The 17962-nt window shown below is 29.0% G+C and overlaps 1 protein-coding gene across 4 annotated transcripts in view; it reads left to right on the forward strand.

Moving 5' to 3' along the window:
* The window catches only part of LOC117180809, a 162052-nt gene that overhangs the window by 62919 nt on the left and 81171 nt on the right, over positions 1–17962 (forward strand). For 3 of the 4 annotated variants that reach the window (XM_033373318.1, XM_033373320.1, XM_033373319.1), the window contains exon 4: positions 14658–14822. In XM_033373318.1, the coding sequence (XP_033229209.1) occupies positions 14658–14822 (165 nt within the window). Of the gene's footprint in view, positions 1–13882; positions 14092–14657; positions 14823–17962 lie in introns of those variants that run through there. The other variant, XM_033373322.1, reaches the window with a different exon arrangement.

The following is a 17962-nucleotide window of genomic DNA, read 5'->3' on the forward strand; positions in this document are numbered from 1 at the left end:
ATTATACATTCACAGTCAATCAGCATACTATTTCGTACACATACACATACACAATTTAGCTTAAACAATTTTATTAAATTACAATACTTTACATAACGATACACTCGCACGCTTTTAACAATATTAACGCTATTAAAAATCGAAAACGCTCTGGCGACGGGTTTCGAACTACCTAACCGAAGTTTAACGCGTTCTGTCGCCTACGACGTAAGCCTCACAGCCAACATTACAGTTGTGATCCCGGAAAAAATTCTCTACTAAAGTTGAAGTACAAGTACGTCAGGGCCGTTCAAAAAATATCTGGGGCCCGTTTCAGCAAAATTTTTTATTGTAACATGTAATTGATGAGCGAGTTTTTAAATTGATAAGAAGTAAATAATAACATTGGATAATTTTTTATTTAAAATTTTCTAGCCTTGAATCCCTAAATTATTTAATTTCTAATATTTTAAATGCTTGTGTTGTCTACTTTTTTCAAATCTTTTTGATGTAAAATATTTAAGCCATTAAAATTAAGCAATAAAAACCTAACAATTAAGTTTATATAAAATCTCTAAAATTAAATTAGGTTAGAATGTCAGGAATTAAATCGAATATGCAAGCTAATACTTATATTGCATTATAACGTATGTAAATTAAAATATGAATAACACAGATGACTGATTTGTATTGTGTATCATCAGAATTGAAACTGTTTTAATGGTGAAACTTACATAATTTTCAACCTTTAATTTGAAAAATTGATAACTTTTCAATTTTAAAGATGTATAATAAAAATTCTTAAATTTGAATGATTTGTAAGGTAATAAGTAAAGTTTTAAATTCTAATTCTTCCAAATTGAGTAAGTACCAATTTACAAAATATAAAAAATTTAATTCATTTGTCTAAATAATTTTTGTTAATAATTAATTAAATTGATTTATAGGCGGTACCGTATTATTCAAGTAAAATTTTGAATTTTACCATTTAAATTTTTAATCGAGGGAGTGGCTAGATTCATTGGCATTCATCGATACTACAATTTCGGTAAGATATTGCGGAAATATATTTTATTCTCTAGGATAAAAAAATTATAATTATTGAGTAATTGTGAAAAATTTCATTTTTTACCTATCCTCACCTTTGCAGCCTTATTCATCCAACTGAGTATTACGTATTTTACTGAGAAGTTTGCACACATATTGTCAATACATGCTGAAATTTTTTTCGATATCTAGAATAGTTTTTAAAATTGGACGAAAAAGTGATGATCACGAGGATATAAGGTTTTGGGAATATAAAGAATTTATTTTAGTGAAAAAAGTTTTTTCATTTATTACAAAGAATAAATTTCCTCATAAATTAATTAAACCCAGTTTTCCTACTAAGTACTCGGAAAACAATTTTTTCTTCCCACTTAACGGAAGAAAAAGCTAAAAATATAGTAGGAAAATCTCTAACATGCCAAAAACCACTAAAATGGCAGCACTCATGCTTACGTCAGGGGCGTCAACTTCGATTCATGGTAATTCAATTTTTAATTTCCTACTTTAATATAATCTTATTTTATTTTGCAATTCTACCAAATAATATTTACTAATCAATACTAAAAGACAATGAGGACTGTAAGTAATTTTAAAATACGACGTTGAAGTTTGCGACAGATATGGATTTGAAAGTTGTGTAATTAATTTAGAAAATACTAAGTCTCATATCAAAAAAGTAAAAACACCTCTGGATTAATCTCGGAAATATCTCGGTTAACATTTTTATTTTTTTATTTAAACAATTTGTTATAGAATTACGCCATTTGTTATCTTTCTGCAGTTGTTATAAACAAAGCATGCATCGGATCGAACAACCAAGTGCACCATTGCATTCATCTCAAAAATATCTAGATGCGTTTTTTGTTTTGTTTTTTTTATACCCGTTTTTTAAACAATTAGCGCATTTGTTGTTTATTAATTACACAGCTATTAAACCCATATCTACGAGTACGGAGCAACAGTGCGCTGAACAACAAATGTGCTAATTGTTTAAAAAATGGGTATAAAAAAAGACAAAAAAATGCACATATAGAAATTTTTGAGGGGAATGTAATGGTGCAGTTGGTTTTTCGATCCTATGCATAGTTTGTTTGTAACAATTTCAGAAAGATTACAAATGGCGTAATTGTTTAACAAATTGTTCAAATAAAAAAATGCACACCGAGATATTTCCGAGACGAATCTAGAGGTTTTTTTTACTTTTTTGATACAAATATTAGATTCTTTTTAAATTAATTACACAACTTTTAAATCCATATCTGTGGCAAACTTCGAAGTCGTGAAAGATTAGGCAGGCGATTGAAGATACTGCGTGACTATAGGTTTAACAAACTGTCAAATAATGTCTAACGTAGCAAAAATGAAAAGTTCGCTCACAGTGAACAAAAATTTATAAAATATGCAGGAGATTATAACATAACCAAAATTAATTTTTCTCTAGAATCTATTTAAAACTTAACCATACCTTTAAGTAAATAATACATATTTACCTAGAAAGAATAACCGAAATTTATCATTCTGTAATCGACCAAATTTTCTCCGTGCATAATTTAAAGTTGATGTGAGAATAGAAAATATGTGTTGAATCTACACGAACCGATTGACTTATAATATTGATACATATTATTAAAGAGTAAGAAAGCTATGGCAATGCATGATATTTGAAAAAACGGTTTTTTATAGTCAAATTTTTTTCATTAACGTAATTCCAAACTGATGTAATAACGGAAAAATTCCTTAATCCGAATCAAATCGATTGACCTATAATATTAATACACTTTATTAAAGAGTAAGGAAGTTATGCCCTTTTTCAATATTTGAAATATTTGTTTCAAACAGAAAATTTTTTTCGCCAACACAAATCAAATTTGACGTATGAATAAAAACGACGTTTTGAATATAGATTTTCAAACAAAATAACTCTACCAGAGACTAATAGGGATTATAATAGTATTAATTTAAAAATTTTAAAACTTCAGTACTAGTTTTTTAAATTGAAAACCTAATCTTAACTTCAATAAACTTAGCATAAACCTGGGAAAGGGATCATGTGCGATCAAATTTCCCCCTTCCCTTTTCCAGTTCGAAAAGTTACCATTTTAAATACAAAATTTGATTCGTCCGATTTATGTGATTTGTCATTTTATTTTTCTAACATTGTCTACCATTTTGTATATTTCTGTTCTTAAATTGATTAAAATCAAAACTGTAGTTTTTCTATTATCTAAAAAATCAGAAATGCTTTCTCTATGAGGAAGCAAATACTTTTGCTAACGGCAAGAAAAGTGCTCGTGTAATGAGCACCATATAAATTTAAAAAGAAATAAAGTGTAAACACTCCCGATCGAGTTCACAGCTAGTTTAACAAAATAGTTAAAATTTCTAAGCCAGGAAGACAACTTTTTTTAAGGCAGGGGCATTTTTAACCCTAAAAGTTGAATTTTAAATATGAAAATTCATATTCAGCTAAGAAAGATTACTTTCTTTAATTGCTTTAAAAGATATTTTCAATCGAAAGGCACAAATTTTCAACAAAAAATTAAGTTTTCGACCTAAAAAGTTAAATTTAACAAAAAATGTTGATTCTTAATAAAAACATTAAACTGTCAACATGCAGTTCAATTTTTAATCAAGTAATTAAATTCTTTAATAATACACATGAATTTTTCACCAAAACAAATAAATTTGCAATCAATCAGTTGCAATTTTAAGTAAAAAAGGTGGAATTTGAAACTAAGAAGAATAATTTTTTTCCAAAGAAGATGATTTGTCAGAAAAATATATTAATTTTCAATCAAATAGTTAAATTCTTAACTTAAAAAAAAATTTGAAGCAAAAATAAAAAAAACTTAAATTTTCAGATAAAAAACTTCGTTTCTAACAAAATAGTTGAGTATACAACTCTAAAATCTAAATTTCAACAAAAAACTTAATTTACAACCAAATTTTTTAATTTTCAGCTAAAACGACGAAACCTTAACCAAAAAGTGAATTTTTTACAACGCAGTTCGACTTTACACCGATTGATTGATTAAAAAAAAAATTCTCAACAAACCTTTGTAATAGTTGATATCACAAAAAAATATATTAAAAAAAAATCAAAAGCAGATGAATTCAAAACAAAAAACTAAAAATTTTCAACAATATAATTGAATTTGCAACTAGAAAAGATGAATTTTCGATTAAAAATATCAATTTTTAACATCAAAAATAATCGAATTTTCTACCAAGAAGGCGGATCTTCAACAAAATGTGTGAAGTTTTAAAGAAATAGTTTTTAACTTTCAAGTGAAAAACATAAATTTCTAACAAAATAAAGAAATTTTCAACCAAATAGTAGAAGCTTTCACCAAAAGAGGTGAATTCCGAACCAAAAATAGAATAGTAGACTTTTCAACGACAAAACAGCATCTTTAGCCAAAACAAGTTTTATTTCATCCGACCGTGAATAATTTAGTTCACATTCAAGTAAAATTTACAAACTTTGCTTGAATTTATTATCAGAAAATGTAATAAAGATTTTTGGCGCGACCCGCACCTTCCCCCATAAATTGGTAACGTATTGTATGGTTGGCCACTTGAGTTTGTTAACACAGTGTTATGGCCCGAAATTTAAATTACTAGATGTTCTTTATCGACTTTCAAATAAAAATTGAAGGAATGTAAATGAGATTAAAATCAAATTCAAAATCCTATTTAACGTCCAATAATCCAGTTAATGTGCAGAATTCCTGAAAGTAAAACCAAGAATCCAACGAGCAAATTAGAACAGCCACGTTAAAATTTTCCTATTGCTATTTGAAGAAAGATACAAATTTTACTAAAAAAGAAAAGAAAAAATTCTTTGTTTGGAGAAATGTAAAAAAGAAAAACGAGAAGGCAACTAACCAAATTAACTTCTTTCTATTTTTTATTTATTTCGCCTTTCTTTTTTTTATTATTATCAATTATTTAGAAAAATAATCACCAACGATTTTACACTCATATAGAACCCTTATCAAAGCAAGACAAGTTTAAGCAGGATAAGGGTGCTTTATGAGTGCCGAAACGTTGGTGATTATTTTTTTTAAATGTTTTTTAATGTGATTTGATAAAAATAAAAATAAAGCATACGAAAGAAATCGAAAATATTTTAAATTACAACCGGGACATTTTATGGTGTTTTTCCAAATTTGGTAGTTGCATTCTTTTTGGTCGTTGGATTCTTGGTTTTATTTTGAGGAATTCTACACATTAATTGATTAATTTCAAATAAGTACTGCATAGCAAAAAAAAATCCAAAGTAAATAAAAGAATGAACTGAATAGAAAATGTGCTTGTTTCTAATCTAGGAAATGTAATTTCAAAATAAGATAATTCGAGTGCGGCATTGAAGTAATAAAAGGGAAAATATTAGCCGGCATATATAGGTCTATAGGGTTCTTTCGAGGTTTCACATTCTCCGACCACAGAAGCTATTTCAAGGGCCTGTTTCTTCACTCTTCTTCGCCTAATAAGGCCAGACTGGTGCATCTCGACCGAGTCCTTAAAGTTTTTTGTTTTGTTTTTCATTCCAGACCGTCCATCCTCGATGGTTCTTCTAGGAATAAGGGTGGCTTTTCAGGTCTCTCGTCTTTTTTCAGAGTTGTTAGAGATAATAGTTTAAATCTCCAGACTTGCATCGCCAAGTAGTCCTCGTTATGCTCATGAATTAAAATGGTGGTTTTTAAAATACAAGACTTGATCATTTAAGTACTAGCATACAATTATTAAAAATCTTTATTTATTTAACAGAAACTATTTTTAATTTCATCAAAATTGGAAACGTGGAAAAAGGAGAGTTGTAATTTTTGTCTGACTATAAATCACTCATTTCACTGGAAATATAATATGTCTGATTAAAGCATTCCCTATCCACTTGGTAAAAGCATGTCCTTTTATTTGTAACATCTGAAAAAAAGTTGCATTTTTTACAATATTTTGATTATATATAACTTTTACCTCATTTTTCTTTGTTTCTCTATTTATATTTTATTTTTATCTGCTTCTGCCGACAATTGAATATGAATATGAGTATTATGAACATTTTTAAATATTCTATTATCATAAATTTTAACTAAAAAAGATATTTTAGGATAAAATACTCCTTTGAAATGAAGCCTCAATATCTTAGCACAGAATTAATAGGTGATTTTTAATTCCCGCTCGTTTCACGGTCGAATGTTAATCTTTCCCAGTCAATTCAAAAGAAATTAAAAATTTTTCAATGATTTTAAGCAATTTTTAAAGACTTCAAGAGTCTTCTAAACATTTTTAAAGAATTAAAAGATTCCTTATTTGGCACAAAGAACCTGAAAATAAATTTATAGTTCTAAATTGGAACATCATATAATTTTTTATTACGAAAATTACCATTTTGATTTGGAACAGAGAATTTTGTACAAAAATTACATATCTATTTGAACAGACTTTTTAGAAATCCCTTCTTCCAATTCAGAATTAAAATTATTTACTACAAAATCCGTTTCAGGTGAAAAGTCTCTATTGAAAGTAAAATAATAACTTAAAAAGATTACCCGCCTTCAATGTAAATTATCATTGTTCACGGAAACAACCTTTTCGAAAGTAAAAATTATCATTCCTGGCAGAAATTCCAAGTCCCAAAGCCTATATTCTAATTCTTGACAAAAATGCCTTGTTTCAAATCAGAATTATATTTATTTACATTTACTATTAAAATTCAAGAATATAGTAACTCCCTTTTTCTAAAATTTGAACAAGGGAAGCTTTAAATTCTGGCAAATTTTTATTGGAAAAAATTGTAATTCATTTAAATTTTGCTTTGAAACGAGGAATTTCCAGGTTTATACTTTTCGAACAACAGCATCTCATTGGAACTCTGTCCAATTTAAGTAATAACAATTTTGTATCAGATCCAAGATTCTAGACCATAAATGTTCTAAAACCTTGGAAGTTTGTATGCAACTCTGTTGAAAAATCTTATACTTTTTTATCAATAGCATCTCATTTAAATTCTGTAGAATCTGGTTGGCATTGTACTTGTATTAAATCCTATATTCTAGAATCTTGGAAGTACATATTTATTCAACTCTGTCTATTGAGGAATCTCATACTTTTTTGTCAACAGGCTTTCATTTAAACCATGTATATAAAATTGTATCCTCGCAGAACTCATTGGCATAGTTCTTGTATCAAATCCTGCATATGTTCTAGAATCTTAGAAATTTGTATCCAACTCTATCCGTTGAGAAGGCTTATACTTTTGTATCAAGGGCTTACTCTAAAATTCTATCAAATTTTATCCACTCTAGAATGACATCAAATCCTACGTATCGGAATCTCGAAAGTTTCTATCAAATTGTATCCACCTAGTAATCGCATTGGATTCTATAAAAATTTTCTCACAAGACTAGGTTGATAGAGTTTGAATGACAATATCTTGTTTAAACAGTATGATATTTCCCGACAAGTAGTACTCGATAGCAATTTTTCAAATTCAGAAAAATGGGATTTGCTCGTGTGGAAAAATGTCTGGGCAGTCTGGTTACAGGTCTGGCCCAGATCTGGATTTATCTACACTGTCTAGTCTGGAAGAACTGATCTGGCTCAGGTTTGACTTTATCTAGACCGTCTAGTCTAGAATGTCTGTTCTGGCCCAGGTTTGGCACCGGTCAGCTAGCAAAGAACGAAAAAATCATAAGTTCCATCAGGAAATTTTTTTGGCATACTTCACAAATATTACAGGGTGTCTAAAATGATTGAAAATTAGAAATTCAAAGTATAAAAGCAAGCCTTTTTTTCTATCACCTTGACAGTCTGGTCTGGTCCTGGCCTGGCGCTGATCAGCGAGCCAAGAAAAAAATCTTAAGTTCGATACAGTTAATTTTTTCTTATATTTCAAAAAGTTACAGAGCCTAAAATGAAAAATTTCAAACTAAAAGAGTTTATAGTGAAGTTTTTGTATCCATGTCATTAAAACAATCAAGTTTTTACAAGTAATTATAATTCATTTCTTGGCCCTCGACGTGCAGACATCTTGCCATTTAATGTCACAACTTGAAGTATTCTGATAGTGTTTGGCTCCGACCTCTCGAAAACAGTGCTAGTTTTTGTCGATCAAGTGTCACAAACTGTCAACATTTCTGATTATTTTCCTAATAATATATTAATCCAGCCAAAAATTAGCTGTGAAAGCGGAGGCATAAAATGTACCAAATCTTTATTAAGTTATTAAATAAATAGTAAGAACAAACATACTTTTTATCTATTATAAAAGAATAAGTATTAGAAACGATAAGTTAAATTATTTATTTTATTGATGGCAGAATGTTTTTGACGCAAAATATGAATTTTTACCGATTATATCAAACATTTATATTAAATATTTTTCTAGGAAATCATGTTTTGCTTTTTGAGCGTATCCTTAAAGCGTATCCTCTAAAAATGGACGATATGATTCTCAACGATAAAACATTCATCGATCAGCCATTAACTAGTGGCTGACGAGTCAATAACATGCGGCTGACCAGCTAACTAGCGGCTCACCAGCTCATAACTATCGGCTGACCAGCCCGTGTCTAGCGGATGATCAGACGGTCTGGCCTGGGGCTAGCCAGTAAAAGCGTCACACTTTTGATCAGGCCCAGGCCAGACCATCTGGTCAGCGCCAGAGCTGAAAATCTGGCGGTCTGGCCTGGGCCAGGCCAGGGCCAGAACATTTTTCCACGCGGGTGATACATGCCTAATGCCTTGTGCGATTAAAATATTTCAGAGTTTCAATGAGAATATGTTGATAGAAAAGTATAAAATATGCCGAAGTATATGCAATGTTATATTTTAGATAGGGCTTGATTGTATTTTTAATTTAAAAAAAAAACAATAAGATGTTAATCAACGTGGCTTGGCATATTTGATAAGATTGTATTGAATTTTTACCAAAAACGTATAGAAATGTATATAAATTTCTAGCAATTATGATGAAGCTCGTCCATTTCACTTTAGTAGAAGTCAATAGTAATTCTACTAAAACTTTTGACAGAATTTAATTGCCTTTTCAGCGGGGAACCGTAGAATACTTCCGACAAAGATGACTATTCTCTTTGATAGATAAACATTCCATCAAAAATGTTTGATAAGCATTACATTTTTTAATTAAATCCTAGGAAACTGTTTCTAAAAGGACCCAATGTTTCCCAAGTGAAGGTAAAACCGCGGATTTTTTCCATTAGCAGCCAATCCGAGGTCGTCGTCCTCAATCACTTATATTTCTCTCGAGCATTGCCGCACTTTTCGCGCTATTCACCCCATGCACGGTGCGTGTACAGCGGTATTGTGGGTGACTTTTCTTTTCTTCTCGAATTTCATGATTCCGGTATCAAGCACGATTCCACTGAACGTGCTCCTGTCTTCTGAGAAGGTGGTGAACCTCAGTTCTGCTCCAGTACTCTTTCGAGCAACATCGTGGCTCCGGTGGCTCTGCAATAGAGCTCTCGCTCCGTTATTCGCATCTTCGCGAAATCATCGTCCTCTCTTATCGCCTTTGAAAAGTCAGTCTTCGATAGAAGATCCAATCGGATACCGTAACCGCTCACACGTTTCTTGCTGACTCCTGTCTTCACCGGACTCTCGGGAGCACGTGATTATTCACTCCTGGGGCCTGGGCCAGGGAGCACGATTTGAACTCTAAACACAGGATTTCAAAAGTGTTACTGGAATGTACGCGAAATTGCATTTAACCGCACTATGCCATGCCGGAAGCTCGTAATTCGATTTGAAAGCAGATCTTCTTCTTGAATTGTATAAAATATTTATTCATAAAAGACTCTCGGGAGTGAAAAAGAGGTAAAATTGTTTCCCGAAGTACGTGCCCTGCCTGAACCAATCGATCCTGAGAAATTCTGCGGGATGATTCCGCAGAGAGATTTGCCGAACTGCGAGAATAACGCGTTCAAAATAAGTTCTCGATGGAGTGTAACCAATCAATTGTTATTATTTTTGTTACCTTTTCGGGCTTAATTAGATATTTGTACAGTTCGAGATATTTGAAAACTGTTAGACTTTTGGTCCCAAAATATGTGAGGTTGGCAGAATTCATCAATTTTTAAGGAAAAATTGCAGAAAAATCAAAGGAGATTCGAATTAGATAGAGATTAGAAATTGCAATGTTTACAATTAAAATTTTTCAAGAGTTAGCTTTTATTGACATATGCTAAAAAAACAAAATAATTCTCTCTGAAAATGGGGGTTGCAATAATAATAAAAACAATAATAAAAATAATAAAGTAAAATTATAATAATAAAAAAATAATAAAATAATAATAAAAAAACGAGTAGCCCTTTTTTCTCCTCTGGAATTTGTAAAAAAAAATCAGCTATTTTAACTATAATCACATTATTACTATTATTATTATTCATAATAATTCCTAGAAGATTGTTTAGGCCCTGAATAATAAATTTCTATGTGAATATTAATAAATAATTTAAAAATAAATCAAATAATTTTTCAACATACATCAAATTTAGATATAATATATAATTTAAAAGAAAGTTAAACCACCACCGTATAATATCTGGTAGCAACTGCCATCTATGAAGATGACCCCGACTCCTAGTAACCTATATTTTGTAAAGAATTCTTCTACTACAATTTTTTTCTTAACTTTTTACTTTTACACGAATCTTGATGTATTTATCAAATATATGTCAAAAAACGAAGTTTGAAGAATATTTGAAGAAATATTGAACTAGAATGTTTTGATAATTTTTAACTAGGGTGTCATTTTGTGGAAAATTATAAAATACCAAATTTAAATGGATAATGTGTTTAATAAAATTTTAGGTTGAAATTTTGTGTACAAAAAAAATTAAAGAGAATTCTTTAACTGCCATGATTTTTAACAACGTTGTAATTGTATTACAATGTAAATTTTTTATCATATGAAAGTTGCTATACAAAAATTTCAAATAATATTTAAGGAATTATTTAATTATAATTAGTGGCGTGGTCATAAAAAAGTGGTCTGGAGGTGCTTTCCTAGAAACGTTGATATACGACGAAATCCTAAATAATAAGCTAGAGAAATGTGGTCTCTTGCTTAGGAAATTGAATTCTTGAAAATTACCTGAAACTGGCTAAAAATGCTTTAAAATTGACTGACAATCGTTTGAAAGTTACCAGAAAAATTAGCAAAATTATCGAAAAGTATAAAGCTTTCTCATTGACCAAGTCAATGATTATTCACCAAAAAACTGAACCTTCCCAGCGGTTACCCTTTCTTTATAAGCAGGCAAAAATTAAGAAATTTAAAAAAATGCAATGTGCAGTTGGAAAATAGACAATAAATTGAGAAACTGAGAATAACAACCAGTTTCTGAGAAACCCTTAGAACCAAATGATTCTAATGAACTATACAATTAAGATTTAAAAATATTTTTTTATAATTTTTAGATTAGAATTTAAGAAAAATAAAATGGCCTGTACCGAGTTATCATTCTCAATTATTTGAAAGTGCATTTTTCATGTTTTAAATCTATGAAAAACTCAAAAGCTTTGGAAATGATATTTTAGTATAAAGAAAACATCAGACGAAACATAAAAGAGAAGTTAATTCCGTATTATCATTTCTCTTAGTAAGAGGGACAAAAAACAAAATGGGCTTTACCCAGTCGTCATAATCATTTCTCAACAACCACCACAACATTGACCACGTTTTTTGGCAAAGTAAAATTTTGTTTCTTCACGTATTCCTAACATTTATGGATAGTCACATACAGTACTTCAAGCTGCGTTAAAAAAATTTTCGACAAAAGTGGGCTTTACCTAGTTGTTGTTTTAGGAATTGAAAAAATAGTATATTCTAAATGCTTAATTCTCAAAACACTAATTGCAAAATTAGTTTTAAAATAATCAAGTAAGTTAGAAAAACTGGAGAGTATCGATTGTTTCAAAAATGCCGGTTTCTAAGGAATAAATTTGATGTTAAAGTTTTCGAAACTGTTAAATTGTGTTCTTTTTCGTTTTTTATGACACCAATATTAATTATTTTCAATTTAACATTAACAAGTAACGGGTAAATATTGAAATTATTATGAATTATAATAAAAGTAGAGTAGCTTTTTCAAATAAAGGAAAGTAAGATGGAGTAGTTTTTGAAGATTATTTGAAGATTATTCTCTGAAGATGCAACAAAAAGAACCTCTTGCGAGACAAATTTTGCATCATTAGGAAAAAATTTCTAACAATGGAGAGGGAGTAAAAATTGTTAATTTTGTGCCGATAGGCTCTTTTTCGCATCTACTTCACTACTTTCGTATGAGAGAAAAACATTGCTAACCCAACATGCTTTCGACAGATTTTTTTGTACAGCCTATCAAATTGTTTCAAATTTTTTGAACACAATTTACAATTTAACCTTTATTTTTCAGCATCAATAAAATTTTTATTTTTGTTTATGTTCGACCATTTTTTATTTTATTTCAGAGTTCTTAAAATTAGTTTAGGATGCTCACTTTCGAAGCCGTTAAGGACAAATAAAAGACTGTCCATTCCGTTTCCGGGAAACCGTCTTTTTTTAAGTGTACTCTTTTAAAAATAATAAAAAAAGGTTGTTAACTGCAGTTTTTTAATTTATCTTCTTATCTTCAAAAGTAAAAGTAAAATATTTTTTACCTCAACGTTGTACTAAAGTTCATTTTCCGAAGTGGTATAATATCTTTTTTGAAAAAGTGCTTACGATCACGGAAAAGGTCATAAAAATCCTACCGAGATTCTATAAAACAAATATTTTTATTGATATTAAAAAAGCACAACTCCTTCGGAATAGATGTATTGCCTGGAACAAAATAGAAAAAATCAATTTTCTCGAAAATAAAAAAGTGATATTTGAACCTTCAATGCTTTGGAAGTGAGAATACTAAACTTCATTTTGAAGCAATTTTTTCTCAAATTGGTTAAACTGGAAATATACAGAAATTTTGTTGAAAAATTTTCCCCATAAACTGCCATCCAATTGGAATACACTTTGCCCATGTTTGAGTCTAATCGATTCTTAGGATGGATACACTTAAGAAAAAACGCCCTATATAAGGGTCGTTTCCAACAAGTGTAACATTGTTTACTTAGGGCATTTTTATTTGAAAAAGCTTTAAAAAATATATATATATAAATAATATAAAACACTAAAACATGGCAGTAGTTTCAAAAAACTTATTTTCCAAGTACATTAATAGATGAAGACCAACTTAGAACGGAAGCGAACAATTATAAAACCTGCCAATGTTGGTAAGTGTGCTGGGTAACAGAAATCTGAACCCAGAACACAATCACTTCAGTTCTTATCAATTGTCTCCATCAATCTTTAGTGATTAAAAAAAATAGGTATTTCGAATCCCTGTAATTTTTAGGAAGAAGACTATCCAATATAATTTTTTATTAAAAATGACTGAGTTAAATAGCATCATTCAGAAATTATGTTTCTATGTTCTATGAGACTTTTAAGGCATTCTTATTCTTAGATACTTTTAGGTTTTAACATAAGCAAACAGCTTTATTAGATAAAAAAAACCATCGTATTCACGTTCCAAAATATAAAAAAATTGATTCTTCTCAAAAGACAGAGATCAAAAGTAGGAAAATAAAAAAAATCATCACATTTTGGTTAAATACAAAAATAAACAAAGATTTATTACTATTACTTATCGCCACCTTTGTGAAAATATATTCTAGTGTCATTAAAAAAATAATCATTTGTATTACTCAATTAAATTCATTTACATATTTAGGGACTAATAATCTGACAAGATAAAAACTCATATGTGGCTTTCAAGACTAAACGTAAGTTTCTCATTAAAGTAGGAAAAGAATGAGCAATTAGAATGCATACACTTTTTAAGAAAATCGATGCAAGAACAATAGTGATGCGAGGTGCAATTATAGTTGTATAATGTATATAACTGAAATATGCATTATATTCTCTACATAGAGAGGAAGTAGTGAAATCGTTTAGTGCCAATATTTTACTGCTCTTGGAGGAATATAAATCCCACTTTCATACGGCCGTTTAATGAGTAAGTATAATTGTGAGGACAAAAAAATCCCCATCTAGAAAATAGAGTATAGATTCTTATGAATAAAAAAAGCAGTAATGTTAACGTCATTTGTAACTTTCACAGCTTTTCTCATTGAGATAAGACATTTATAAACAAAATTTTAATGAACCGAGTCAAAAACATGGTAAACATCTAAACCACTGAAAGAGAAATTCACTACGAAATATTTAACTTTTAATAATTTCGAATCAATAAAGTTATTTATGAACTAAAATGCTCTTTAAACTTGTTTAGTTTTTCGATGGCTTCCGCTCCAATTATTTTATAAGTGGGACATGACAACATTTTTTATTTATATTTATTCGTTTGAGTATTAACTATCGGAAATTCCTATTGTATAATCATCTCGATGCAAAACTTGATAATAAAACACAAAAATAAGTTGTGGAAAATATATTTCCAAACAATATACAGTTTGTATTATGAGAAGAGAAATTTATTTTGATATTTAATGAAAATAATTAATAACAAACAACTTGTGTGTTGAGGAAAATAATTTAAGCATTTTTTCTTTATATTTACAGAAGTTGAGCATGCGGCGATTAGTCACAACTTGGATTTGGCTGCGGGTGGCGAACAGGAGGGAAATTCGGTGGAAACTGTTCGAGATATAGTGGAAAAAATAGTAGAGGGTCTAGTTGGAAATGTGGACAATTCTCCTGTTGATCGAATTTACAATCATCCTGCATGTAAGTACACCGAACTTTATAATTTTATTTTCGAAAGTTAATTTTTAAATATTAGTTTTGAAATATATTACAATACATATATCATTAAAAAATTATCAGACTAGCTAAATTACTAAAATGTTATTCATATTAATAATATAATGAAAATTAATTAAATATAGTGTCTGTACTTATTTCTAATTGTTTTAAAACATGGAAAGGAAAATTTCAATTTAGAAGCCATTCATTTGAAAAATTTTAATTTTGATTTAAAAAGTTTAGGATTTTGTAATTTTTAGAAAAATCTGCATTCTAACGTCACTAATTTTTAACAATATAATTATATTGCAATGATTATTCTCTATCGGGATAAATTCTGATTTTCTCTTTAAGGCTTATGTCTCTTTCGTGTACAATAATTATGAACTAGTAAATGCTGCCACCTCTCGAGAAAATATTATAGCTATTCAAGCAAAAAATATCTGACTTTGAATGCTTTGCAGTTTGCATGTATTGAAAAAAATATATCAAAATGATATTACATTTTAATAATAATACAATATTATATAAAATATAAGCAATTATTGAATTTATATAAATAATAGTGTCACTTAATAATGTAATTAATTTATTATTCTATCTATTAATATTGATATGTTTACAAAGCTTATATGATACTTTCAATTAAAAAAGGGCTAAATCGAGAAAAGAATTCAAAAAATGTTTTCGAAACATAAACGGCCTTTTTATAATTTAATCAATTCTCGGGTGGTCCAAAAATTAGCCTTTCCGTTTTTGATGGTACCCCAAATGCATGATAAAAACGGTATTTTAAAAATATTTTCAATATTAAATATTCTTATAAGAAAAGTAACAAGTTTTCAAATATGTTTAAAATAATTTTCAATTTTTTAAACCATTCTTCTAGTTTTACTACTGTTTAAAAAAATTTTTTTTGTATAATTTTTTCAAACAAATAGTAAAAAACTAGTATGTTTTGGAATTTATAAATAAATTGAGAAATTTCAAGAGTAATTATTTTTTTAGGATATTTGTCAATTATTTAAACAATTTCATTGTCCCTGTAAATCGTAAAAAATTATTATATTCCGGAATTTATGATGCAATTAAAAATGCCAAGAGTGATACTTTTTGTGAGATACAGATTGCAAGTATTTAAGCAATTAAAATCACTTACTCCTTTTTTAAAGGAAAGATGGAAAAATTCTAGTTTTTTTGAATCTCTTACACTATGTTGCTTATTATTCAGTACTTTCTTGTCTGAACGAAATTGATCTAAAAAAAAATAACAATACATAAACCAAATTGTTTCAAAAAAGTGTTCTTGTTCAAAAGGTTAAGGTAAAAAAGCTTGTCAAAAAATACAAGTGAATGTTTATTAATTTTGTAAATAATTGCAAACTGTTTTCCAAAACAAATATAACTCTTAGAATTTATTAGAGGCGTCATTAATTCCAGAAAGCAGTAACTTCACAAGATCTACAGCAAAAAAAATTGATTCAACAAATTAAATTTTTCTAAATATTTTCAGACAGACTTTCACAAAAAATATCAACTTAGCATTCATTATCGTCATTATTAATTCCAGAAAGTAGTCACTTTTTAAGATTTATAATAAAATTAACTGTTTAAACAATTGAAAATTGATCATAACTCTGCCAAAAATCGTTAAAAAAACATTATTATTATTATTACACCCAATATTCGTTAATTTCTCCATTCATTTAAGAATAGTAACAACTTTTCGCAATTTGCAGCGAAAAAATTGTTTAAATATATAATTACCAAATATTAAATATTAACAATTCTAAATTTCTTTAAAAATACTTAGAAACATCTTGCATATTGAATAAGAATTACCGCTATTTAAAAAAGTCTGGAAAACACCGGAATTAGCATAAATTTTACATAAGAATGCGTTTCTGCATTATTTTACATTTTCCGGCAAATATTATAAGTCATTGCCTGGAAATTATTCCCTAAAGATTTTTTACGAGGTGACTAGACTTTAATTTACAAATGTCAATGACAAGTACTTATTTTTTCCAAAACCAAGCTTTTCTCATTTAAATTCTCATGTTAATTTCAAAAGCCCAGGGTCACGGGTTAATGTTAACCGTATTTGAAAAAGAATACGGGATATCTTTTTTCGGAAAACAAAGAAATCAGTAATTTTCCTAAAATGATGCTAATTAAATTTTTTTAATTATGTTTTTATTCCGCTTATTTAAATAAAAATAGTGTTAATAAAAGATAAAATAATGTTATGCAAAGTTTTTGTTTTAAAACCCATAATCGTATAAAATAAGAGCATTTTATAAATTATTAATTTAAAAATCTTGATGAATTCACGCAAACTGAAATATAATTAGTAATTTTTTAATAATTTTAAATAAAAACATGGGGTCTAAAGCTTTTGGGGATTTACAATAACTTCATAAAAATGTTTTTGGAAAAATGCGTTACATTTTGAAAAAGAAATGGTAACGCGGTTCAGATTTGGGAGAAGTAACGGTAACACGTTACTTTTCACTCGTAACATGTTAAACACTGTTTATATCAAAAGAGGAGGGTCTCTAAGGACTGTTTTTAGCCCAATTTAGATTTGGCCCCAAAAAATTGAAAAATTCCTACAGTATCTACTAACAATAAGAAGTCAATTTCACATTGAACGGACCACCCTCATCCCCCCTGTTCACCCTAAGCACCCTCTACAAAAATGAAAACTTCACCGCTTCTATGCAATGTTTTTGGGAAAAACCCCGATAACAAAAATCAAGAAAAATACATATATAAGTTTTTGGGATCGCTGAATTCAAACCCAAGGTCCATTGACCTCCATTACATTAGATTCAAGGTCATTTGAAGGTCAAACTGCAAAGCATCTGATAGAAAAATCCAGAAAAATACATACATAGGTTTTTGGGTTCGCTGATTTTGAATCAGAGGTCCTTTGAGCTTCATCATATTAGATTTAAGGTCATTTGAAGGTCAAGCTGCAGAAAATCCGATAGAAAAATCCATAAAAATCCATTTTTTACAGCTCTGCCGTGGTAGAAATTCTTTTGAACTGGCTTTAAAGTTGAACTTAACTTGACATAGAGTCGTCAAATAAACCCCTTCGGATTGAGCGTTCACAA

The sequence above is a fragment of the Belonocnema kinseyi genome, chromosome 9 (assembly GCF_010883055.1).
Source record: "Belonocnema kinseyi isolate 2016_QV_RU_SX_M_011 chromosome 9, B_treatae_v1, whole genome shotgun sequence".
Taxonomy (NCBI): Eukaryota; Metazoa; Arthropoda; class Insecta; order Hymenoptera; family Cynipidae; genus Belonocnema; species Belonocnema kinseyi.